Here is a 26,312-nt window from a genome sequence, read left to right on the forward strand (position 1 = left end):
TTTGTGTTAATACCTAGTGGTAGTTTGTGTTAAGTTTCTTTAACTTGAGCTTGTCAGGGAAGTGTCTTTTCTTTTCATAAGACTAATCCACAGCACAAAAGGAGACTAAATGTAGCTGAAGAGAGAGAAAATTAAAGACCTAGATAGTCCTTGATTTCCTTTTCTAAGCTTTTTTGAAACCAGCTCCACTCTGGTCCTCTCTCCACTTTAGTTACAAGAAACCCCATTTTGACTTTGATTTAAATGAGAGGTTGAACATCTATTCTTCATAGTCAATCATTCCAAAACCAATGGTCTACCCGACCGTCGGCTTTTGTGGGGAGCAGGTGAGCCAGTATACATAGTAGCTGTCCTAGGGCCTCTCACATAGAGATCATGACATTAGTTTTTAATGGTGTGTTTGAAATTACTGAGTAGCTGGAATTTGTAGAAATGTTCTTTTTTTTTTTCAAAGTCACAGTTCCAGTGAGGTCTTGATCCCTCTCCAGGAAACTTTAACTCTCCTTCTTGGTCCCTCTTTTCCACTTTTGCAATAAGTCTGTTTCTTTGCAATTGTTTGAAAATCATGATTGATTGAAGCATGTAAGTTTTTAGACCATGTCCACCTGTAAATGTTTACTCCTATCTCCAGGGACCACATGGGGTGCTGAGTATTGAAATAAGTGGTCTGTGTACAAGGCAAGTGCCCTACCTACTGCACTATCTCTTTAGCCCCAACAAATTATCTTCTTCTGATAGCTTTTGAACTTCTGGAGAACCAAAACAGGTCTATTCATCTTTCTGTCTCTAGTATCTAACATTTTGGCATGTGGTTGGAAGTCAATAACTATTGTTGCAAAAATAAGGATGTGAAGTGTGGTCATTAATAAAGGTAGAAATAATAGCGACTATAATTTATCAAGCATATACTAAGCACTGTCTAAAACTTTACATTCTTGTAATAAAATTTTCAGACTAACTCTTCACATGCTATGATATCATTTTAAAGATGAGTGCAGGATGTCAAATTCAAAAATCTAGCAGATGCAAACTCAAGATTTCATCCTGAACAAAATGACTCGAATATTAGGGACCTAATATTTTGAACAATGCACTGCAATATCTCTCATAGAAGACATTTAATTAAATATGACTATAATTAAATCATCTAATATTAGAGATGAGGAAACTTAGAGACCATTGAATTCTATCAAGAAATAGATGCAAAACTGAAGTCAAAGGTCAGAAGTGACTCTGTTCTCTGGTTTATATAATAGCATATATATATATATATATATATACACACACACACACACACACACACACAGGCCTTTGACTCAGAGTTTCTAAACCAGTTGCTTTGGACAAACCACAGCCCCCTCTTTCCAGATGTAACTTGTGTTTGGAAGCATATATCTACATATATACGATATGTATATCATACATATGCACACACAAAAAGCCAAGAAAGCAAACCTCTGTGATTCTCACCTGTTAAAATAGCCCATGAAAATATGGAAAGAACTCTGGGTCCCTCCCATTCTGCAGAGAACAGTGCAAACGTCACTTGCTCTGAGAAGTCATTTCTGGTCTCTCCAAGGTCAAGTCTGTCTACCAGAGTTCTCGATCATCACACTTTGCACTGCCAAGGGTCTGTATGAAAACCTGGAAAGTGGGCAACTAGCTTGCTTCTCTGTAAGTTGCTCGGGGACAGGATCCAAGTCAGTTTTGTTTTCCCATATATTCCATAGATCCCAGCACACAAGGCGCACACGAAAATATTTGTTGAATCATGGAAAGAATGAACTACATTAATGAATCAATGAGGCCCGGTGACAAGTCATCCCAGCAGGATGCAACCGCTTTATGGTACGATCAGAGGTAGGAGGGCCAGCTTTCAAGAGTGCACGTGTGCGCGCGGGCGCGCGCGCGCACGCGCACACACACACACACACACACACACACACACACACAAAACACACACGTCCCTCGCCGTCCCCCGAAAAGTCAAATAAACATTTACACTATGATTTCTACAGCATTCTAGTTGGTGAGGACGTCGGGAAGAAGTGGGGTGGGGAGGACCGAAGCAGGGAGGGGAAAGAGACAGAAAGTGAGCTAGCAGTTAGCAGTTTTCAAAGGATGCTTTCAACTCCCTGGCCAGTCCCTGCGTGCTTTCCCCTACAAAGTGTTTCCAATTACTGTGGCACTCTCGGTATCTGGATCCATCTCCAGTGAATTCCTCTGCAGCCCCTGCCAGACATATGGGATCAATCAGGGCTCGGGCGCTGGTGCGCTTGCTGCGGGAATGTTGACAGCCTGACAGACGCGGGGCTCTGGTGTCTTGGAATCTCCTAGCCTTTGGCTTGATCCGGGGAGAAAAGGAGAGGGGGGGGGAGGAGAGAGATAGAGGCCGAGATAGAGGAAGGCGTGGAGAGAGGAGGGAGTGAGCGAGCGGGAAGCTGGAGATCTTGCTTGACTGCCCCCTTTCCCTTCCAACATTTTATAGGCTTCGGGGAGCGAGGGGAGGAGAGAGGGAAGGAAAAAAGGGCCGGCGCGAGAAGGGTTAGAGAGCGAGTCCTCGGGCTGCCCACTGGAGCAGCGGTGCCGGTGTCCGATAAGAGGGTGCCGAGCCTCGCCGCCGCCCCGCGCCCCGCGCACGCCCCTCTCCGCCCGCCGCGCCGCTGCGCGCCCGGGATCCCAACCGACGCGCCGGGGGACCCCCTGGCCGCTCCGTGTCCGGCGCGATGTGGCCGCGCCTGGCCCTTTGTTGCTGGGCTCTGGCGCTCGTTTCGGGCTGGGCCACCTTTCCTCAGCTGCCCCCGTCGCGCAACTTTAGTTTCCGCTTCTTCCCGGAGGCCGCGCCCGGGGCCCCGGGGCGGCTGCTGGCCGCGGCGCCCGAGCCCGGCGAGGACGCGGCGGCCGCCGCGAGCAAAGTGGAGCGGCTGGGCCAGGCGTTCCGGCGCCGCGTGCGGCGCTTGCGGGAGCTCAGCGAGCGCCTGGAGCTGGTGTTCCTGGTGGACGAGTCGTCGAGCGTGGGCCAAGCCAACTTCCGCAGCGAGCTCCGGTTCGTGCGCAAGCTGCTGTCCGACTTCCCCGTGGTGCCCACCGCCACGCGCGTGGCCATCGTGACCTTCTCGTCCAAGAACAATGTGGTGCCGCGCGTCGATTACATCTCCACGCGCCGCGCCCACCAGCACAAGTGCGCGCTGCTCGGCCGCGAGATCCCGGCCATCACCTACCGCGGCGGCGGCACCTACACCAAGGGCGCCTTCCAGCAAGCCGCGGTAAGGCGCTCGCCGCATCCCCCCTCCCCACCCCGCTGCCCCTACCCCCTGGGCCCTGTCCTCACGCCGCCACTGGCTGCCCGAATCTGTCTCGGGGTTCAGACTTGGGCAGACCCGAGTTTTCCCCAGGCAAACGTCCCCCTCCAGGAATCCGTGCCTACTACCCCTCTCCTACTAGGGGGTCCCCCGGGGGACTGATGGATTTTGAACGTTGGGTGAGCTGTCAAGCTCCTTAAGTGGTCGTTGAGGAGCTTTTAAGGATGCGGTCCTTAAGATGCTGGCACCCTGCAGCGTGTCCAGGTTGGAACAGGTGAGACTGTTTTAGGAAGGGTCTCTGAAGGTGGCATATAGCAATGGCCTGGATATTTCTCCCAATACTTAATTGTGGCGTGCTTTCCGTATACACTTCGGCATGGGCCCTTCTGATTTTTTTTTATCTGAGTCCCTTATAAATTATTTTTTCCTTGCAGTACCTGCCAGAGAGGCAGGCTGGGCGTGAAGGGTAGCAGGAGTTATATGAGGGATATTGGTGGTGGAGAATGTACACTGGAGGGATGGGTGTTGGAAGATTGTATGATTGAAACTCAATCATGAAAGTTTTGTAACTATCTCATGGTGACACGGTGATTCAAGTATAGCACTGTCGTCCTGTTATTCATCGATTTGCTCCAGCGGGCACCAGTAATGTCTCCATTGTGAGACTTGTTACTGTTTTTGGCATATCGAATATGCCAGGGGTAGCTTTCCAAGCCCTGCAGTGCGGGTGGGATACTCTCGGTAGCTTGCCGGGCTCTCTGAGAGGGACTGAGGAATCGGGATCGGCCGCTTGCAAGGCAAACGCCCTACCCACTGTGCCATTGCTCCAGTCTGGTGATTCAAGTTAAAAAAAATTACTTTTGCACGTGGAAGAAAGAGAAGGTGCCATTTTAGGTGATGGATTGTTGCAAAATTTAATATCTTTTGATTACAGACAATACACAGACATATCTACATATATATATATATATATGTATATGGCTGAAGAAAATCCGGAACGTGTAGAAATGTCAGGCACAGGCTAATGTTTGTGGAATGAATGAAACGAAGCTGGAGGGGAAAGCATTAATCTCACTATTCTTACAAAGGCACTCTGCATGCTATTGAACGTTTGCCTAGAGTGCACTGCTGTACAGACTTTTAGCCAAATTGATGTCTTGCTGTTTTATGGTTTATAGTTTCCATTTGTTATATCTTGATTTCCTTTGTTGTTTCTTAGCATAGTGCTGTACATTAGTTGCATACCACTGAATGCTAATGATGTGACTTTTACCAGTGAAATATTGTTGGACATGCTGGTTTTATTAACCAAATTTCAGTAAACACAAATATTTGTGAACTCTTTTACTTCTTTAGGGAGAATTTCTGTAAAGTTTCTGCAAAGCTAGGAACATTTGGAAGTGTGTGTTACTGTATTGTTTACTTCATGGGGTTAGAAGAAAAGTACAGCCAGTAGTGTGCTTGCCTTGCATGCTGCTAACCTGGAATCAGTGAATGACGCCCATATGGTCCTCTGGGCTGTGTCAGGAGTGAACCCTGAGTGTTCAGAGTCTTAGTTAGCCTAAGCTAGGAGTAAGAGCTTCACTCTTGTGGGTGTGCCCCCCAAACAAAGCATATTGTCTAATTCTGTATTCAGGGCTGTATAGTATACCATTGGCAGAGTCTCATAGAAGTAAGTTGCCAGAGACTCACCAATAGCATGTGCTATTATTTTTTACATTTTTCCAGTTTAAGAAAAGAGGTATTGGGGCTGGATCGATAGCACAGCAGGTAGGACATTTGCCTTGCACGCGGCTGACCCGGGTTCAATTCCCAGCATTCCATATGGTCCCCCGAGCACTGCCAGGAGTAATTCCTGAGTGCATGAGCCAGGAGTAACCCCTGTGCATCGCTGGGTGTGACCCAAAAAGCCAAAAAAAAAAAAAAGAAGAAAAGAAGTATCATTTTAGCAGTTCCTTAAAAAGAGTGATCAAAGATGAACATTTTCCAATTTGTTTTTTTGCACTGATAATTGCCGAGTCATTTTTTTCTCATTTTGCATTTATGAATACTGTCCCCCGTCCTTAACGAATTGTAAAGGTTCTTTATATAGTAGAGCCTGCTAGTCATTATTATATCCTGCAATTTTTTCCCAGTTCTTTGCCTTTTACTTTTGCTTATTAGAGTATTGTGATGCAATTTAAATTTTTATATACTCACATATGTTAGATTTTGTGCTTAACTCTATATTTGCTTGTAATTTTAGAAGCAAATCACTCCCTAAATCAGAGGCACAGTTTTCCATTTAACAGTTTAAGCCATCTGTGTATATGGTATGACAAAGATCTCTAATTTTCTTTTGGAGGGGGGGGAAGAGTTGTAAATAGGTAACCAGTTAGTTGTCCCAGCACCATTTACTTAGTAGTCACCCAGCTCTTTCCATGTAATCAAATGTGCTTTTACTTTTTTCCCCTTTTGCAGTGTCAGGAATTAAACCCATGTTTTCCATGTTCAGAGCATGTGTTCTGTCACTGGGCCACAAATCTGGCCTTGAATGCCCTTTTATTATGTACTAAAGGCTTACAGAATTTGATCTCTTCATAACTTTCTAGTAAACCCCATTATCCACTAATCTTAAGCTTTGCCAAAGTGATGTAATTATCATAATTTTATAATATTATGATATTATCTCAGAAATCAAATTCTTTCTAAAGACCAATTTGTGTGACCACACTTGGCGGTGCTCAGGGATTCCTCCTGGCAGGGCTTGGGGGACTATATATGTTATCAAAAATTGAGGCCAGATCAGCTACATGCAAGGCAAGTGACCTACCCACTGTATTATTTCCTCAGCCCCCTAAAATTCTATTCTTTTAAAATTAGGTTCTTATCTATTTATTACTTCATATGAAGTAATCTCAATGTACTCTGAATGAAACCAGCCAAATTTTTATTTCAATATAGAAACATTAAATACATTTTATTTGAGGGATACCAAGAGTTTGTTGTATAAGATAAAATAACCAAGATCTGAGAGATAGTACAATAGGTAGAGAGTTTGCGTTGCATATGGCTAACCTGGGTTTGATCCCTGACATCCTATGTGGTCCCCAAACCCTGCCAGGTTTGATCCCTGAGCACAGAGCCAGGAGTAAGCCCTGAGCGCCACCATGTGTGGCTCCACAAAAACCAAACAAAACATAAATAAAATAATTTAAAAATTCCTATAAGTGACACCAGTATTTTGATATGTAGTTCTTTGACATTTTTGCAGTTGTCTGTTGTCATGCTTACATACATATGTATATATAATAGTGTTTACCATAAAGGGATGATATCATAATTCTCTTCTATATTCTTTTATTCTACCTTATTTTCATATTTTTTCCATAATAAGAAACATATCTCTGCATTGCTCTTTTCTTACAACCAAATGGCACTGCACTCTAAATGTGCATTTATTTTCATCATGTAATTACTCCCAAATATTCAAGTTGTGACAATACACAAAAACAGTGCGTGACTGATTTTTGCCCATAACTGTAATGATTTTCTCAATGTAAGTTCCTAAAATGGTATTATTTTATTGAAGAATATGCTCGTTTTTACAGCAAGGCCTTTGATATGTTCTAAATTCCTTGCCTTTTGGTACCAAGTAGTAATCCCACATAAATACATGGTCAATACCTAGGATACAGCCAACAGATTGGTATAATTTGAACATATGCCCTAACTTTATATATGAAAAATGGAGCTTTAATAATAAAACAGAACAGTTTTTAAAAATCTATGTTGGGCACATATATTAGCACTGTAGCACTGTCATCCTGCTGTTCATTGATTTGCTCGAGCGGGCACCAGTAATGTCTCTGTTGTGAGACTTGTTACTGTTTTTGGCATATCGAATATGCCACGGGGAACTTACCAGGCTCTGCCGTGCAGGCAGGATACACTCGGTAGCTTGCCAGGCTCTCTGAGAGGGACGGAGGGATAGAACCTGGGTTGGCCGTGTGCAGGGCAAACGCCCTACCTGCTGTGCTTCCATTCCAACAGTTGGTCACATATAGCTCTTCTTTTTTTAAATATCCATTAATATATTTTGGGATTCTCCTTTTTCCATTTGAGCATTGTTCTTATTCATGTTAGTTTGCATTGCCCTTTCACCCTCATAGTAAACCTGCCCCTGCCAAGTATGTGGTAAAGATTTTTTGTCCCTGTTTCATTTGCCTTTTAATTATGCTTTGATAACAGCTTATATCAAGTCATCAGTCGGTTGAATCTCTGGTTCTTTTTATTTGTGCCTTTAACTTCCTATGAACATTGTAAGTAGTTTGCCTTTAAGTCATGAAATGACTCCATAAAAATGCTTAGTAAGTCATTGCTTCAAGCACCATGATGATACTAACCCAGCTTTCTTTTGTTCTCCACTCCAAGTGCTCTTAAGGTTCCGATGGCTGGCTTTTCATCAAGTCAGTGCCCATTCCATCAGCAAAGAACCCCTGGTGTAAGGGAAAAACTTGCCATATATCAGTTCCTTTGTTTGGTTTGGACATTTCCCCAAGATCCTCTAGTTCTGCTGATCCACAGTAGTTCACGAGTCAGGTACACATTACTTGCCCCGAGAACTACACTGTCATCTGCCTTTTTTCCAAATGCTATGTCCTGTCTTATAAAGTGGAAATGCCAACTTAGTTCTCAGTTCCTTTTTTCAGCCTAGGTCCATTTGTGATCCATTTGTAATAGGCAGAGACTTCTCAGAAGTTTGTAATTGAACTTACCCTGGATTTTATTTTTCTTTCCTTATTTTGCTTGGGTTATAAGAAGGTACAAGAGAGGGTCATCTGGATTCAGTCCCTGACTAACCCAGAAGCCTACTTTATTGGGACATGTCTTCATTGGAACATATCCAAGCCTCTGAACACATTCTCAGATCTAAATAAAATATGGTCACTGTCACTGTCATTCTGTTGCTCATTGATTTGCTCGAGGAGGCACCAGTAACATCTGCATTGTGAGACTTGTTGTTACTGTTTTTGGCATAGCAAATATGCCACGGGAAGCTTGTCAGGCTCTGCCATGCGGGCAAGATACTCTCGGTAGCTTGCCGGGCTCCCTGAGAGGGAATCGAACCCAGTCCGGCCCCATGCAAGTCAAACACCCTACTCACTGTGCTATCACTCTAGCCCCAAAGTTCATAGACGATCTAGTGTATAGACATGGCTTTAGCAGAGGCTAGACTTGTTTTTTTTATATAGAGTTTAGACAGGCATGTTTCATAGCAGACTCAATTTGAAAATGTTGACCTGAGTAGTTTGGGTTTTGATATAACACTTTTTATACATGTCCTCATGGAAATGATGCAGATTGTTAGATTCCCAGGGGTGTGTGTGAATAATAAGCTTAATAAAACAGTGCCATCTGACCCAGAGGTGAAATTAAAAAATCACTGGGTATCTTTGTGGCATTAATTACTTTCTTCAAAAAGCATAAGTTTTTCAAATTTTTTGTTTGAAACTGGATTCCTATCCAGTAAATGTAGATATAAACAGAGCATATGAATATATGTAACATAGCTGTATAGATACAAGTACAGGGCTGGAGAGATAGTGTAGTAATTAGGGTGCTTGCTTACAACCTGACTCAAGATAGATCCCTGGCACTCCATATGTCCTTTGAGTACCACCAGGTACAGAGCACAGCTGGGCATGGCCCCCAAGAAAAAATAAATTAAAGCAAACTCTTAACTTCCCTTCACAATTTGGACACGCCACACTCTTGTGTAAAACATACAGATGTAGAAGTTCCTTTATCATTGTGATACTTGTTGTTATCTTTAGCACATTAGATGAACTGAAGTAAAAATAAAACAAAATAAAAGGATTACCATCCCTCCATGTTTGTATTTGGTATCAGACTTGCACAACTTGATGGGGATTATATATGCTGACCAATGTCATGTTCTGTTGGACGAGATTAACTGTGGTGTAAGTCTTTTTTTCCTTTTAGACATCACAGCCTACCAATCATCAAAGTGTAGAAACATTAAAGAAGTAAAATACGAAGTAAGATCAAGTTCTTTCAGAGACGTGATTGATAGAATGGATCAGAGTCCCTCAGAAGTATCTGACTAAACAAGCATCATTATCTCCCATTGGCTAAATATCTGTTAAACAAACAGATGCTATGAAGTTCCTTTGGAAAAAGAAGCCTGCTTTCTTCATTGTCCCAGAGTTCCAGAAATATGATCCTCTGGTGGGGAATGTGCTGTCTTGCCAAAAAAACTGGCTTTAGCTGGCCAGAGTGCTGGGGCTCAAGAGAAAGCTTGCCTACAGCTGCAGGGAAGTAGCCCAGTCATGATATGACCAGATTGGAACACATTCACACCTTTACCTAGAAAGTAATCTGCTCTCTTAGCCTCACAGGATAGAACAGCAACATTTGCTTTTTAAGTTTTATAATAAAATCCAGACATGTTGGGTGCTATTAGATTAAAACCTTTATTAATTATATTAGGTCAACTCATTTTGCTCTTATACAGTTGATCTATAATAATCTTTTCAGTGATGCTGCTGATGATGCAGATGCTGAAGAAATAAGGAAGGTTTAGTTTTTCATCTTTAGTAAGGACACTGGATAGTTGTGGATTATTGTGTAGTACAGTGGATTCAGCTATCCCAGGCTTTCAAAGAATAATTAATTAAGTTTTGTAGGAGGAGTTTCCCCCATGGCAATCATTAGCCCTGCTATGGGAGGGCAGTCAAGCTATGCCTTGGAAGTTATGTGTATTGCACAACTCAGAGCATTTGCATGCTAAGCAAGCACTCCAACTGTTTGAACCCATTCTCTGGTCTTCACAATGCAATTTAGATTTTAAAACCTTGCTCATTACTGTAGAAACTAAGTTGTCTTTTGATGCTAAAACAATATATTTATGGCGCTGGAGTGATAGTACTGCAGGTAGGGTGTTTGCTTTGCACACAGTCAACCCGGGTTCAATTCCCAGCATCCCATATGGTCCTCCGAGCACTGCCAGGAGTAGTTACTGAGTGCATGAGCCAGGAGTAAGTAATGCCTGTGCATCACTGGTGTGACCCAAAAAGAGAAAAAAACAATATATTTATCAATGTATCTCTGAAAATAATTTCACTTTTGTGTTTCATTACTTTTAAATAATTTCATACTACCATGATTTCTCCCAGAACACCTTTCCTAATCTCATAACTATAAGTATAAATGAACAAATGTATCTTCAGGACATAATATATATCCTGATCTTGTATATTTTCCAGGCAAAATAGTACTGAAATTCCTCTTTTGAAAAGAAAAAGCAAATAATTCTCAAGTGACTCAATCTTGAGTTCAAAATTTGGATTTTTTTAAAAAAATTTATTAGAGAATCACTGTGATGTACAGTAACAAACTTATGAACTTTTGTGTTTGCATTTCACTCATACAGTGATCGTTTAGCCATCCTTCCACCAGTGCCCATTCACCTCCATCAATGATCCCAGTATCCCTCCCACCACCCCCACCCCATCCCCCGCCACCCCACCCCGCCACCCCACCCCACCTCTGTGGCAGGGCATTCCCTTTTGTTCTCTCTCCTTTTGGGTGTTGTAGTTTGCAATAGTGACCTTCATGTTCAGTCTATAGTCTACTTTCAGCTCTCATCTTTCAACCTGAATGGGTCCTCCCAACATCCTCTACTTGGTGTTCCCTTCTTTATCTGAGCTGCCTTTTCCCCCAGCATGTGAGGCGAATTTCCAAGCTGTGGGGCAGACCTCCTGGTCCGTATCTCTACTACTCTTGGGTGTTATTTAGATTTGAATTCAGAAATCAGTGAAAAATTGAGTCTTTTCATGCCTTTCATTTATTAGTCTTGTTTTGCCATGATTGTTCTTGTGTTCTAACATGACCTTCTCAGTGACTTATGTGAAATTCATAATCCCTCCAGGTTTGCCTTTAGCCCTTCGTTTTTAACCCAATGAATTAGCCAGGAATAAGTTTAACTGGCTGTAATGAAAACTTCTCACATTTTACTCGCTTAAGCATGAGCACAAGAAGCATTTATTTCTTAAATTTTCTTGAGTAGAAAATTCCAGAACCAACGTGGCCGTTCTGTGTCTTCAGGGATCTTGAGTCTCATTCAGCTGTCCACCAGTTTTAGAATACCTCAGTCTGGGACATTATTGTTAGAACTCCTACTTCAAGCGACTTGTTCCAGACACCAGAAAGGTAGAAAGTGCAAATGAAGGCATGTCACTTGTTAAGTGGTAATTGACACAATACTTCCAAGTGTATTTTGCTGGTGAAAACTTGATCCCATACCCGTACTTAACTTTCATGGAGCTTTTGAAGAGACAGGAAAGGACAAATTCTGAGAAGGCAAGAGTGATGATAGTCTGACCCAGCTCAGATTGGAAGAGTGAGAGGTTCTTAGTCCTTAGCTAGGAATGTTATGTTTAGTAAAAATCTATTGGAATTCCTGACTAATCTCTTTAATTTTTGGCAACAGAAACTTCTTATGGTAAGTTTCTTAGAGGCCAGGAGCTTCTAAACTGCATTGTTCAGAAGCTTATACAAAGAACAATTATATAAATAGTGGCAAGGGACTCACTACACAGTAAAGCCAGTATCTTAGTATTAATTGAATAAACCCAAATTAATAGAAAAGCATGATCTTCTTTGGCATTTCTTGAGCAGCTTTCAGGATAGGAGACCTCTATCTTAAAATAATTTCCAGGTGGGGAATATTGCTCAAAGGTAGCGAACATGTCATGCATGTGTGAGACTAAGTTTGATTCCTGATACCAGAAGAATCATTCATTAGAAGTAAAATCCTTTTATTGCATTGTATCTGCAATTCCCAGAGTCCTATGAAGGAAGAGTTGATTTCTGGCATAAAATCTGCTTACTTTCAGTAATCTGCTCTAGTTTGGAGAACGACTTTGAGTGGGAAAAATGTGAGATACTTATGCAGGATATGAATGCTGTTAGGTTGCTTCATTTGAAAAGAATAATAATGAGAAAATAAAATGTGGGACACATTTTTCATCAGTCTCTATGAGAATACCTTTAAAGTACTCACTCACTTTATGCTAATGTGTCTCTCCCACGGGGTCATCCCAGTGGTTGCTGTTTTATTTATATAGAGAGTTAAGCAACAAAGATGCTTCTGATTCAGAGCTTATATTTCACGTCTTTTGGAGGTGAATTTGAGCTTAAATTTTAATTACTACATATGTCGAACTCATGGTAGCTACCTTGTTTCAGATGAAATAATGTAATTTAAATTTTTTAGGAGGTGACTTTCTGCATGACTAATGAGAAACACCTTAATTCAAGTTCTTAGAGCTAATTGCACATCTGAAGCATTTACTAAGAAACATTAATATGTTTAGCCATTTACTCAATAAAATATACTTTGTATATGTTACTGTTGTAAGTAATTGCTGGAGTATAAATACATATATATGCATATATATCCTGAGTTTTATACTTTTTAAGAATTGCTGTTGAAGTGCTCCCATTAACCTTGATTCTCTGCTTTTTGGTGGTGGGAGTGGGAGTTGGGCAGAAGGGATGTTAAGGCTACACCCAGCTGTACCCATGGATTACTTTGGACTGTGCTTAGGAATCACTACTATCCTCTGGGTTTGGGGGACCACATGCTGTACCAAAATCAAACCCAGGTAAACCACAGCCCAAGGCGAGTACTTTACCTCCTATACTATATTCTCTCTGGTCCCATTGCTTTAGTTCTTTAATGTCTACCAGTACCAATTCAATAAAGAATATACTAATTGCTAATGGAAAATAGAATTTTTAATTTCAAAGATGATTCTTAACATTTCAATCCTAGAGAACTTTATAGTCTATTCTGCAATATAGCTTTGCTTTAAGAAAGAAAAATGATGCTTTGGAACTTATCAGCAGGCAATTGAAATAAACCCTTATTATTTTTTTCCTGCCCAATGTCAAATACTGCAGCAGTGAATCCATCAGGATTGGAAAATTGTGCTGGGTTGAAAGCATGGACCCCAGAGACCCTGTTACTCATTACTCAGCTGTTTTGGTGACACGGTGAACCTTGAGAAGCCAAACTCAAGGAGAAATCAGCATATTTCTATGCCAAGGAGCCCGATTGTGTCACTGCTTAGCAAACCACCTGTGGATTTTGACATAGAACAGAGAGTTGAGGTCACTAAGAGTAAAATAATGGCTTTCATCACCTTTCCAGGCCAGCAGACAACATATATGAGAGATGCTGACTTCAGTTTCTTTCCTTCTCACTGGCAATCTTTATCAAACAACATTCACAGGTCCCTGAGTACAGAGCCAGAAGGAAACTGGCTGAGCACAGCTGGGTGTAGCCCTCTCCAAAAGCAAAGACAAAACAAATCAGAGAACTCTCAGGGCGGGCAGATGATCCCATGCAAATAAAATCAGTCCCTCAAAGAACCCATCTCACAGTTCTCCTCTTGCCATCAAGCATTATTGTTATTGTGATTTTTGTTCTGTTCATTAAATCAGCATCCATTTGCCTGCTATTGCTGATGGCTAGGAGGGTTCAGGCACAAATAAATGTGTTGTATGATAGTGTGTTTTGATTTGACTTACACATTTTGACTTGTACCAATGGAGTCCCCATCTGCAAATAAATCCTTCTCTCTCTCTCTCTCTCTCTGTCTCTCTGTCTCTCTCTCTCCCTCTCTCTCTCACACAAACACACACACATACTCTGGTCTTTCTCTCTCAAGGGGGTTACCTACCTGTGCTCAGAGTGTGCTCCTGGATCTGTGCTCAAAGATCACCCTTATCGGTGCTCAGGGGCGACCATCTGTGGTGCCTGGGATTGAACCTGCGTTGGTTGCATGAAAGGCAAGTGTTCTACCTGCTACATTACTTCTCCCATCTTTGACTTTTAAATTTTATTTATTTATTTACTTATTTATTTATTTATTTATTTATTTATTGAAGCATCGTGAGATACCATTACAAAGCTTTTGTGATTGAGTTTCATTCATACAGTGATCGAACATCCCTTTCTCCACCAGTTTTTATTTCACACCACCAATGTCCCCAGTATCCCGTGCCCTGCCCCCCGCCACCCCTATCCCACTTAACCTCCTGCTGCTATTGCAGGAATTTTCCTTCTTACTCTCTCTCTAATTTTGGGTATTATGGCTTGCAATGGACTGGAGCCATAGCACAGCGAGTAGGGTGTTTCCCTTGCACGCGACCAACTGGAGTTTGATTCCTCCATCCTTCTCGGAGAACCCATGGCATATTTGGTATGCCAAAAACAGTAACAACAAGTCTCACGATGGAGATGTTACTAGTGCCCGCTTGAGCAAATCAGTGAACAACGGGACGACAGTGTTACAGTGCTACAGTGTTGTGGTTTGCAATACAGATACCAAGAGACCACCATGTTTGATCCTTTGTCTAATTTTAGTGCACATCTCCCATACCGAGTGATCCCTCCAGCCATCATTGACTTAATGGTACCTTCTCTATCCCAACTGCCTTCTCCCCCAGCACTTGAGGCAGGCTTTAAACCATGGAGCAATCCTTGTGGCCTTTGTCTCTGCTGTTCTTGGGTTTTAATCTCAAACTATGTTATTTTGACCCAAACACCTGAAGAATCTGGTGCCAGTAGTCATCAATACACTGGCTCGGCTCTTCACATGCTACCTGTCTGAATGTAAGGTTCCATCCCAATGGAAAACTAGCAGGACCATCCTGTTGTACAAGAAGGAAGACATCCACGACGTTGGGAACTATCGCCCAATCTGCCTGTTGTTCGTCTACAAGTTATTCACTCAAGTCATCCTGAATAGAATTGGCAGAACACGAGATCAAGGACAATCATGCGAGCAAGCCAGATTCTGAAAAGGATTCAGTACAATTGACCATATCCCCACTGTGACCAAACCTATTGAAGTCTCGCGAGAGTTCAAGATGCTGCTCTGTCTAATGTTCATTGATTTAAAGAAGGCCTTTGATTCTGTTGAGACTGAAGCGGTCATCGAATGCTGGCCCACTTTGACGGTGAGTGTGGACAGGTTGGACTGCAGCTGAATCTCACGAAGACAATGTTCATGAGAAACGGACTAGTTCCTGACGTTCCATTTGCCCTCAATGGAACAACCATCTTTGAATGCAGCTATGTGTACCTAGGTTGAGAACAACATGACAAACGACCTGGCACCTAAATTGTGCAGGAGGAAGAGAGCAGTGTGGAACAACTTCAAGAGCATCGAAGAAGTGGTTAAGAGGACAAAGAACCTCCAGCTCCAGGCACATCTTTTCGACTCCACCATTCTTCCTGCACTAACATATGCCTCAGAGACTGGGGCCCTAAGAAAACAGGATGAGAACGCTATTCGGGTCTCCCAAAGAGGAATTGAAAGAGCTATGCTTGGAATATCACGTTTCACTCAAGTGAGAGAAAGAATCTGGAGTTCTGACCTCTGTCGACAATCAAGAATCAGGGATGCTGTCTGCTTTGCCAAGGTGTCAAAAATCAGATTGGCCAGACATGTAATGCGATTTGGAGATGACCGCTGGACTAGAGCTGTTACCGACTGGATTCCACGGGATGTCAAAAGAACACGTGACTGCCCACCTACGAGATGGTCAGACTTCTTCATCAAAACCCTGAATGAACGATTTGAGGCTCTTCCTATTCCTGAAGTGAGCAGATATCACTGGGCTACACTAGCATGCTACAGGGGCGAATGGAGATGTTACTGGTGCCTGCTCAAGCAAATCAATGAACAACAGGATGACAAGTGATAAAGTGATACTATTTTATTTTATATTTCACAAGTGAGTGCAGTCATTCTATGTCTGTCCCTCTCCTTCTGACTCATTTCACTTAGCATGATATTCTCCATGTCCATCTACTTATAAGCTAGTTGTATGACTTCGTTTTTTTCTAATAGCTGTATAGTATTCTATTATGTAGGTGTACCAAAGTTTCTTTATCCAGTCAGCTATTTTTGAAACTCGGGTTGTTTCCAGGTTCTGGCTATTGTGAACAGTGCTGCAATGAACATGCAAGTGTCGATGTCATTTTTATTGTGTTCATTCACCCTGAAGGTACATTCTCAGAAGTAGTATTGCTGGATCATAGGGAAGCTCAATTTTTAGTTTTTTGAGGAATGTCCATATTGTTTTCCAAAAAGGATGGGCCAGTTGGCATTCATAGCAACTATTCTAATTTTAAAAAATGAATGAGAGTTCCTTTCTCCCCACATCCATGCCAGCACATAAAAAAAATCATTTCATATTTTAAAAAAGAGCCAGCAACAATGGAAGATTGCACATACCTCCTGATTTCATGGATCCATGTTCTAGAAAAGTAACTAGTACCTCATTCCCCCAACACTGGGACACAGAATGAAATTCAAGCCCTAGAATAATTTTGGCAGAGAAGAATCCAGGGGTATTTATAGACCTAGTTTCATAAATCATTGATAAGTTTGCTTCTTGGAGGGTATTAATTCACTGTCTTCCTCTCCTGCCCTCCACATAGGTAGAAAAGTCTTCCAGCACCAAAGAAGACCCTGTAATAGACATAGGCACCACCAGTCAGGGTAGAGATTTGAGACCAGGGAGACTTAGACAAGGTCAATGGAAAGAGGACTCAAGAAACAGCCTATCCATATTGGGCAAAGCAAAAGACTTCCCTGGATAAAGTCATGGAAAATAACTGGACTTGAGTCACCTCATTGTGGACCAAGAAAGATAATGCCAGAAATAGGGAATTACTTGGTGGTTCTGGAAGGGGATCTGAGAAAAGATGGAGAGTTCTCCAAAGAGGGCCCACAGTGGTAGTTCACAAACACAGACAATATTGGTGACTTACTGTTTCACTTTTTCTCTTTCAGTTTTTTCTTTCTCATATAGTTTCAAGCCAAAGACCCAATATCAGAATTTAATTGGCTGGGTCCTTTCAGGAATTTTTGCAGAGACACTTATATTAATCTATTTGATATTTTCTCCAAATAAGCTAGGAGAAATATTGAACTAGATAAAGAAGTAGGTGAATATGGTATTTAACTCTTTTATTTTATTTTTTTGCTTTATGGGTCACACCTGGTGATGCACAGGAGTTACTCCTGGCTCTGCACTGAGGAATTACTCCTGGAAGTGCCCGGGGGACCATTTGGGATGCTGGGAATCAAACCCGGGTTAGCTGCATGCAAGGCAAACGCCCTACTCACTGTGCTATCGCTCCAGCCCCAGTGCTTAACTCTTACACAGATACTGTTGTCTAAGCCACAGTGTCTCTCTCTGCTTGGTCACAGAAGTCACATCTTATTCGACCTTTTATCTGCTACTCCAAAATGATATGGTGATGTTAGAATTTTTGAAAAGGCATATCTTTGTATTTCTGATGTTAGTAAGCAGGAATAGTACTATACTTATGGATTAGTTTCTCATTAAAACTAAGATATAGTTATGGCATCTTCTCCAAGAAATAGCAAATGGATTCTTGTCTTTTTAAATTCTAGATTATAAAAATTTTAGCCAACATGTCCCTCAGCACATTTTCCCTGGGGAACATCATGAAGGGTTGAGTAGCTCTCGGACTGGCCTGAATCCCTGTCTCCGTATCCTCCTCCTGAAGCTGGTGCAAAAGGCAAACCCCACTGCACTCTACCCACTAAGTGTTGGGACAATCTGCAGGCCTCAGAGGTTCTAAATTTAGATCCTCTCTCCACATCACTGTGAACACGGCCCTTTGACCACACTCATGATGCCATTCTTATGACACCACTGATTCAAGTGGATACTACTTCCCCCCTTTGGTTTGGGGCCGTACCCCGTGGTGATCATTGATCACTCCTGACAGGGCTTGAAGGGGATCATAGATGGGTGCCAGGGAATGAACTTGGGTCAGCCACGGGCAAGGCAAGTTTCCTATCTGCTGTACCGTCTCTCCAGCCCTCTGATTGATGCTGGTTACCTTCTTGGCTTAGGAAGTATTGGTTAGATACTCACAGTTTTCCCTGATCATCCATTCTGCCTTGTCAGCCTTGACAATTATGATTACTTTGTCATCATTCATGCTCCAAATGAAATGTTGGTCTTACTGTAATTGGTTTACTTACTTGACAGTCATTAAGCCAGTCATGTTAGCAATAATGAGTAATGACTACTGCTAGATACCAGTCCAAGCAGTTTCCTTAGATGAACTCATTGATCTTTGCATTAGAAAAAACTCTTCAGGGGCTGGAACGATAGCACAGTGGGTAGGGCAATTGCCTTGCATGCGGCCGACCCAGGTTTGATTCCCAGCATCCCATATGGTCTCCCAAGCACTACCAGGTGTAATTCCTGAGTGCATGAGCTAGGAATAACCCCTGTGCATCACCATATATGACCCAAAAGGAAAAAAAAGCAAAAAAATTAAAAAACCTCTTCAGTTAGATTACCATTATTATTATTATTATTATTGGGTTTTTTTTGTTGTTGTTGTTAATATCCCCCAAAGTAGAGATGAGAAAACTGAGGCAGAGAAAATGTAAGTAACTGACCTCCCAACTGTGTTCAGAGTACACAGAGTCCACTGAGAAATACTCAGCCTGGATGGTTTGATGCTGGGACACCGAGATGCTCAGGATTTGACAGGGATCTCATACACACAAAATATGCACCCCTGCCTTTCCTCTGTACTATCTGGGAAGAACATCTAGAAGGTAAAAGAGCACCAACATTACTCACCAGCTGCAAAAGCATGAAACAAAGGTAACTACCAGGTGGGCTTGGATATGTCAATGACCAAGCCAAAAAAACAAATTCTGAGTAGCCTCAGAACTAACACTGTCGTCCCGTTGTTCATTGATTTGCTCATTTTTACTTGTGAGACTTGTTATTACTGTTTTTGGCATATCAAATATGCCATGGGTAGCTTGCCAGGCTCTGCCTTGAGGGCGGAATATTCTCGGTAGCTTGCCTGACTCTCCGAGAGGGATGGAAGAATCAAACCCAAGTCGACTGTCTGCAAGGCAAATGCCCTACCCGCTGTGCTAACCCTCCAGTCCCTCAGAACTATAAGGAGAAAATATTTGGAGACTGTCCTTAGAACAAAGACTATCTACCTCCAATGGTAACCTTCAGTGATAACCCTTATTCACTCCCATCCATCACCCTTGTTTAGTCTAGGGAATTGTTTCCCGTGGCTTTATATATTTCAATCACATTGACTAACATTACCTAATTTAAGGACCACAGCTTATTTGTACCAGTCATTGCAAAGACCAAACCATGTAGCCAGTGAAAGATTAAGTCTTCTATTTACAATTACTTTTTTTTTAATTCTTAGGTTCCTTTAATCTAAGATCTGTATTCAACTTCATGTCCTTCATTAAAATAAAAATGTAGGGGCTGGAGTGATAGCAGAGCAGGTAGGGCATTTGCCTTGCATGCAGCCAACCCGGGTTCGATTCCCAGCATCCCATATGGTCCTCGGAGCACCGCCAAGAGTAACTCCTGAATGCAGAGCCAGGAGTAACTGCTGAGCATCTCCAGGTGTGACCCGCCCCTGCCCCCCCCCAAAAAAAAAGTAACTCAGCAAAATACCTCCCTTGAAATAATAATACAGCCTGAATATAAAACTCTGTATAAAACATGTGGGGAGTTGCTCACATGTCTGTTTTCAGGGCTACTCCTGGCTATGTGTTTAGGGATCACTTTTGGTGGTATTTAGTGACCAGATGTCCCTGAGCCTGGTATTGAACCCAGGTTGGCTGCTAAGTGCCTTACCCACTGCACTGCTTTGGGGCCCCTTAAGTTTTTAAGTTTGTAGATGAACTTGGCTTATGCTAAACCTTAGGATGAAGCAGATTCTTCCAACTAAATTCAATTTAATACAAGCCGGGAGTAATTGAATAATTTTCTTCTTCCACCTCATCATTTTTCTGCATTTTTAATAGGCCATACAATTTCACATATATACAAAATGAACCTCATGACTATTTTCATAATATTTTATATTTTTAATTTTATTAAGACTCTGTGATGTATGAACTTGTTCATAATAGAGTTGTTTCAGACATATAATGTTCCAACACAAGTCTTACCACCATGTCCCTTTCCCTCCAACAGTGTCCCCAGGTTCCCTGCCACCCTTCAGGAGGCTCCCCGGCAGGCATTTAACAAATTTATTTTATATTTCTTACTCCAACGAAACTTACAGAAATTGCAATGGAATTATCATAACATAAATCAATGAAAGTTAATTTGTAGTGATTGATTACTGTATGATTTTAACCTTTGTAAATAAATTAAAATCATTTATGCAATATAGTATACAGTCTATTTTCACTTATATAATTTTTAATTCTGGAATCTAAAATATATTGTTTTAAATTTTATATAGTATTTGTGTCTTATAATAATCACATCTTCCCTGTCATAAATGAAGCTTTACTCCCCCAGCCCCGCCTTAACAGGCATTTAACAAATTTATTTCATATTACTTGGTCCAAAAAACCTTCAAAGAATGACAAGAATTAAAAAATTAAACCTTAAATATTAAACCTTAAAGGAATCAAAGAATTATCAGAGAGCAATGAAAGTAAATTTGTGATAATGAATTTCTGTTTTTAAACTTTATTAATCTAGTGGAGGACAGCCATATATGCCATCAGTGAGTGCCATATTAATTGCCACATGATGGGAAGTTTATACTGCCCTTTACAGGAGTTTTTTTAAATGCTTTTTGAAAAACTTGTTTCAAGGCAATGAATTCCCTAAGCTGTTGCCTGTCCATAAAGTTCCGTATAGTTCCTTCAAACCTGAATGATAATCTAGCTGGTTAGAGTACTCTAAGTGAGGTGTCTCATTTTGTTTACTTTCTGTATTTCTCATTTTGTTTACTTTCCTTCCATATTCTTAAGGCTTGTAGAGTCTTATTACATAGACTCATTGTACATCTAGTGGGCTTTCCTTTGTATATAAATTCCCTTTTTTAAAAAAAATCTTGCTATTTTCAGTATTCTGTATCTATCTTTGAATTTTGTCATTTTGAGTATAATGTCTTGGACTTTTCCTAAGTGAGTCTATGTTCACTGGGACCCTTCTGGCTTCTTGGATCTCAGTGCTTATAATCCTCAACTCTGGAAACTTCTTATTCATAATTTCTTTAATGATTGTTTCCTCCTGGGAAGGGGAAAAATCAGGAATGAGAGTAGAGCTCCAGACCCTTGGATCACCCCAGTCGTGCGTTTGTTCTAACCTCTTTCAGATAAGCACTTGAGAAGTCATGTTAGAGAAGAGTTCATTCTTCTATGAGCAAAAGCATAAGGGATAGAAGAAAGGAAGTATTAAGAAATGATTATTAAAGTAAAATCAAGGGGGTATGCTCATTTTTACATTATTTTTAAACGTCTCAAAATGCTCAGATTCTCCTGTTAGATCCATCATAGATGGATTTAACGTCATTTGATTAAACATCAAATGCAACTAATGACACAATGAAAGCTGTTGCCCGATTGGTTCATTTTCAGTGGGCACATATTTCCAATTTCTTTTCCTTAGCACAGCTTGTAGGGCATTTGCCTTGCACGTGGCCAACTCGGGTTCGATTTCTCCATCCCTCTTGGAGAGCCCAGCAAGCTACCGAGAGTATCCCGTCCCCACAGCAGAGCCTGGCAAGCTACCCGTGGTGTATTTGATATGCCAAAAATAGTAACAATAAGTCTCACAATGGAGACATTACTGGTGCCCACTCGAGCAAATCGATGAACAACTGAATGACAGTGTTACAGTGCAGTGTGATTGTTTCCTCATCACATTTACCTTCTTGTTCTTTAGTGACTCCATTAATTATTGTTTCTCTTGAACTATTTTAGTAATTTTTTTGATTACTAAAATTTCATACCATGCTCACTTTTTATATCATCTCCCTATTTGTCAGTTGTTAGAGAATGTTTTTCACCAAATGCTTTAAGGAATGAGCTAGATTCTTTCATATTTAAGGAATGTTATCACTGTCCTAAGTGTATAATTAAATTATAAAAATTGTTAAAACCACAAGACCATACTTCATTGAAAGTGATTTTTTAAGTCATGTTCTTTGCCTGAGTCATTTGTATAATCATAAGATTGTATCCAAATGTCATTTGAAATGGTCTTACTTTTTTCTTTGACTGCCTGATATGAGGCATATGAATAAGTTCTCTAATATCTTTTACTTCGTATGTCAACTAAAATACTTTCATAGATTTATTCATAACAATGATAATAATAGACAAATTTGATATAATTATCATCTAATAAATTATGAGTCATGTTGTGAATCCATTCATTTTCATTTGGATCCCGATGACTATTTTTTACTCTGCTAATTTTATTTATTCCCAGTACATTTATGGAATGGAGGGTGAAATTTGGCATATTCGAGTTTTATTTGGTCTTGTGAATGCTTATTCTGTTTTTTCAATAATGTGAGTCAAGTCTGCTGCTCATCAACTTCTGTGAACACTATTTCCCAATTTGGTGTATGGTCCCTATGGGTTCATATCAAAATGATTTGTGTAATGTTTAGTTACTGGAGCATGTGTGGGGGTGGAATAACCCTATGACCATTAAACTGAGATCAAGTTCTTTTTTGACCCTCTGGTTCTTCTGTGATTTGGCTAGACTAGAATAAATAGTCTAAATGTTACTTGAGCCAACATTTTTTTTCTTTCTAAAACTTCAGTCTACGAAAACTGAATGCTGAAAATAAATGAGATTTGCTAAATATGATTAGAATTTAGATATTTTGTGATACTTTTGTTATGGTTTGACTTTTTGCTTCCAGTTAATGGTTTTATCATACTATTTTGTAACTAAAAATCCCTGCCATTTTACTGCTTTGCATAGAGCCTCAAAGGAGATTCGGTGAAATAAGCTGAAATATAATATTTATGTGAGTTTTCATTTCACAATTGCAAAACAGTATTTACTGTTTCAATTATGTAATAGTATTCTAACTTGTAGTGCAATAATTATCGATTTATTAATTTAATATGAATGTTGAGAATATTGCTAGTGAAAATTAAATTTAGTAGAATTATTACTTCTCTCATTTTATCATTTAAAATTTTTTGTTGAACACCTAATTAGAGAGAGAGAACAAATGGGAATACCCTGCCACAGTGGCAGGGTGGGGTGGGGGGATTGGGAGGGTAGGAGGGATGCTGGGTTTACCGGTGGTGGAGAATGGGCACTGGTGAAGGGATGGGTTCTCGAACTTTGTATGAGGGAAACATGAGCACAAAAATGTATAAATCTGTAACTGTACCCTCATGGTAATTCACTAATTAAAAATAAATAAATTTTTAAAAATAAAATAAAATTTTTTGAGGTCACATTGGTTTACAAGAATACAAGTAGAGAGGCAGGCATGGGGTAAGGGGGTGATGGGAGGGAACCTGGGGACACTGGTGCTGGGAAATGTACACTGGTGGAGGGATGGGTGTATTTCAGTCATACAGGGACACTGTATGACTGAAATCCAATCATGAACAGCTTTGTAAGGGTACGACTCACAGTGATTCAATAAAAATTTCAAGAAAAGAATAAATAATCTTTAATTATTATTAAAATGAGAATTATCAATCTTTCACATTGTACATCTTGTAATCTAACTTTATTTTTGTAATCTAACTCTGGATATAGACATATATGTGCACTATATATATATATATGCACTAAGTATATTGTGATTGAGTTAATGTAATAGAATGTAATAGAATGTAGTGGGGTCATTGACATGGATTTATATTCTCTGAAAAACTCTGTATTTTCAATAATCTTTCATAGGGAAGATGAACTTTCTTCTGAATTTTGAATAACTGGCAAACTTGGAGGTAGATATATTGGCAAATAAGAGAGCTGATGAGAATTTCCAGGTATAGGGCCAGGTAAATGACACAAAGGGCTGGAGTGCATGCTTTGCATATGGGAACCTCTGATTTGATCCCTGGCACCATATGATCCCCTGGTGCCACATAGTCACCAGAGCATCACCCAGAGGGACTCCTAAGCACTACTGGATGATCATCCCCTCTTTTAATTTTCTGGTATAACAAATAACAGAAGAGTGTGGTCTACTTTACATTTTCCAAATAAACTGGTGTATTGGGAATATAGTGTAGGAGGCAAGTTGGGGGAATGGTCAGTAGACTTCAATGTGATAAGACTAGAAGTATTTTTTAGGACTGGAGTTAAAAATTTAGGTTTCAGTTTTCAGACAGAGCAAAAATACTGAAGGTATTAAAACACAACTGGGGAACCAGGGAGATTGCGATTGCACGTGTTGATGGCAGCACATGCTTTTCCTTTCATCCTTGGCACTACATTGCATAGTCCCCCAATACCACCAATGAGTAATTCTGGAGGCCCCTAGGCACTGCCAGATATGGCCAGCATGGTTCCTAAGCATCTCTGGGGTTCCCTGTGTGATCTCCGGTACTGCAGGGTGCAAGCAGCGCAGTATCCCCGGAGCCTCTCATTGAATCTCTGAACTCAGTTGGCCAAGCATCACTGACACTAAGAGGCCCTGGCTTGCCACCGTCTCCAATCAAAAACCTGATTGAATCAGTATCGATGTCATCCCATTACTAATCGATTTGCTTGAGCGGGCACCAGCAACGTCTTCATTGTGAGACTTCTTGTTACTGTTTTTGGCATATCGAATACGCCAACGGGTAACTTGCCAGGCTCTGCCGTGCCAATGAGACACTCTCGGTATATTGCTGGGCTCTCTGAGAGGGGCAGAGGAATCAAACCCAGGTCAGCCGTGTGCAAGGCAAATGCCCTACATGATGTGCTATCACTCCAGGATCAATATTTCATAATAACTCTGACGATGCATTGAACATTGAATATAAAAGAATTATTTAAGCTAGAGATGCTTAAAGCAGTGCATGTTTTCTGACAATTCACAGAAGTACCTGAACTGAGGGTGAGGCAGAAGTCTGTAAGGGGGATAGATGGAACGTACAGCTCTGGATAGATACCAAGGGTGACAGACCAGAAAGAAAGCATTGTAGATTGTCCCTGTGTTTCAAACTTATGAAATAGTTGGATCATGATGCCAGATTTAATGTATCTTGAAAGCAAGAGGAGACCCTTACTAACACCTACTGAGAATATGTGGAGTGTGAAAGTTGTATGGTACACTCAGGTTGAGGTGTCCACTGGGCAACTGGAATGCGACATTGAGAATCTGAGTCTAATTTGGATGTATTTAGGACTCATTAATGTGTGAGACTCGACATTTTGATTCACACGATATTCCTCAGGTAAAGAGTAGAAGGAGGAAAAAGAAAATTGTAAGTGATACAAATGTGACATAGAAATAAAGTAAGACCTTAATTATATGACCAGAAAAGTCAAATTTTATGTGTGTGTATAGATACACACATATGTGTGTGTGTACACTGTCACTGTCATCCTGCTGCTCATCGATTTGCTCAATCAGGCACCAGTAATGTCTCCATTGTGAGACTTGTTACTGTTTTTGGCATATTGAATATGCCGCAGGTAGTTTGCCAGGCTCTGCTGTGCAGACGGGATACTCTCGGTAGCTTGCTGGGCTCTCCAAGAGGGGGTGTGTACATACTATTTGCTGCCAATTGGTCATACAAACACGCACACATGAACATGATTGTAAACCTGCTGTACATTCATATAATGCATTCTGATATAATAAAATCATTGTTACTTGGTTCCCACTTTATTTTTTTTACCATTTTTCTTGTTTATATGTTCATTTGGTTTAGTTGCAGTGTACTGGAGGCCACACTTGTGATGTTCCCACCCCCATGCAAACTCATTTCTTCGGTTACATTAACCTCCTTTCGAATATTTAATAGGCATGTGTACTGGGGGCTTCTATACTGAACAAAGTAGGTAGCGTGTCAGTGATTGCAGGAGATGCACCCTGGGCTTTTGTTTAAGGCAGTGTTCATCCTAAACTTTTATTTCCTTTTTATTTGTTTACTTGTTTGTTTTGTTTTAGTG

The 26,312-nt window shown here is 40.9% G+C and overlaps 1 protein-coding gene across 1 annotated transcript in view; it reads left to right on the forward strand.

Annotated features, from left to right (window-relative positions):
• The first annotated feature begins 2,726 nt into the window (after positions 1–2,726).
• Positions 2,727–26,312, forward strand: part of SVEP1 (sushi, von Willebrand factor type A, EGF and pentraxin domain containing 1) — a 215,440-nt gene continuing 191,854 nt past the window's right edge. Inside the window, exon 1 of the mRNA XM_055140985.1 lies at positions 2,727–3,266. Coding sequence (XP_054996960.1) covers positions 2,727–3,266 — 540 coding nt within the window. The remainder of the gene's footprint in view (positions 3,267–26,312) is intronic.

The sequence above is a fragment of the Sorex araneus genome, chromosome 1 (genome assembly GCF_027595985.1).
Source record: "Sorex araneus isolate mSorAra2 chromosome 1, mSorAra2.pri, whole genome shotgun sequence".
In the NCBI taxonomy this organism is placed as follows: domain Eukaryota; kingdom Metazoa; phylum Chordata; class Mammalia; order Eulipotyphla; family Soricidae; genus Sorex; species Sorex araneus.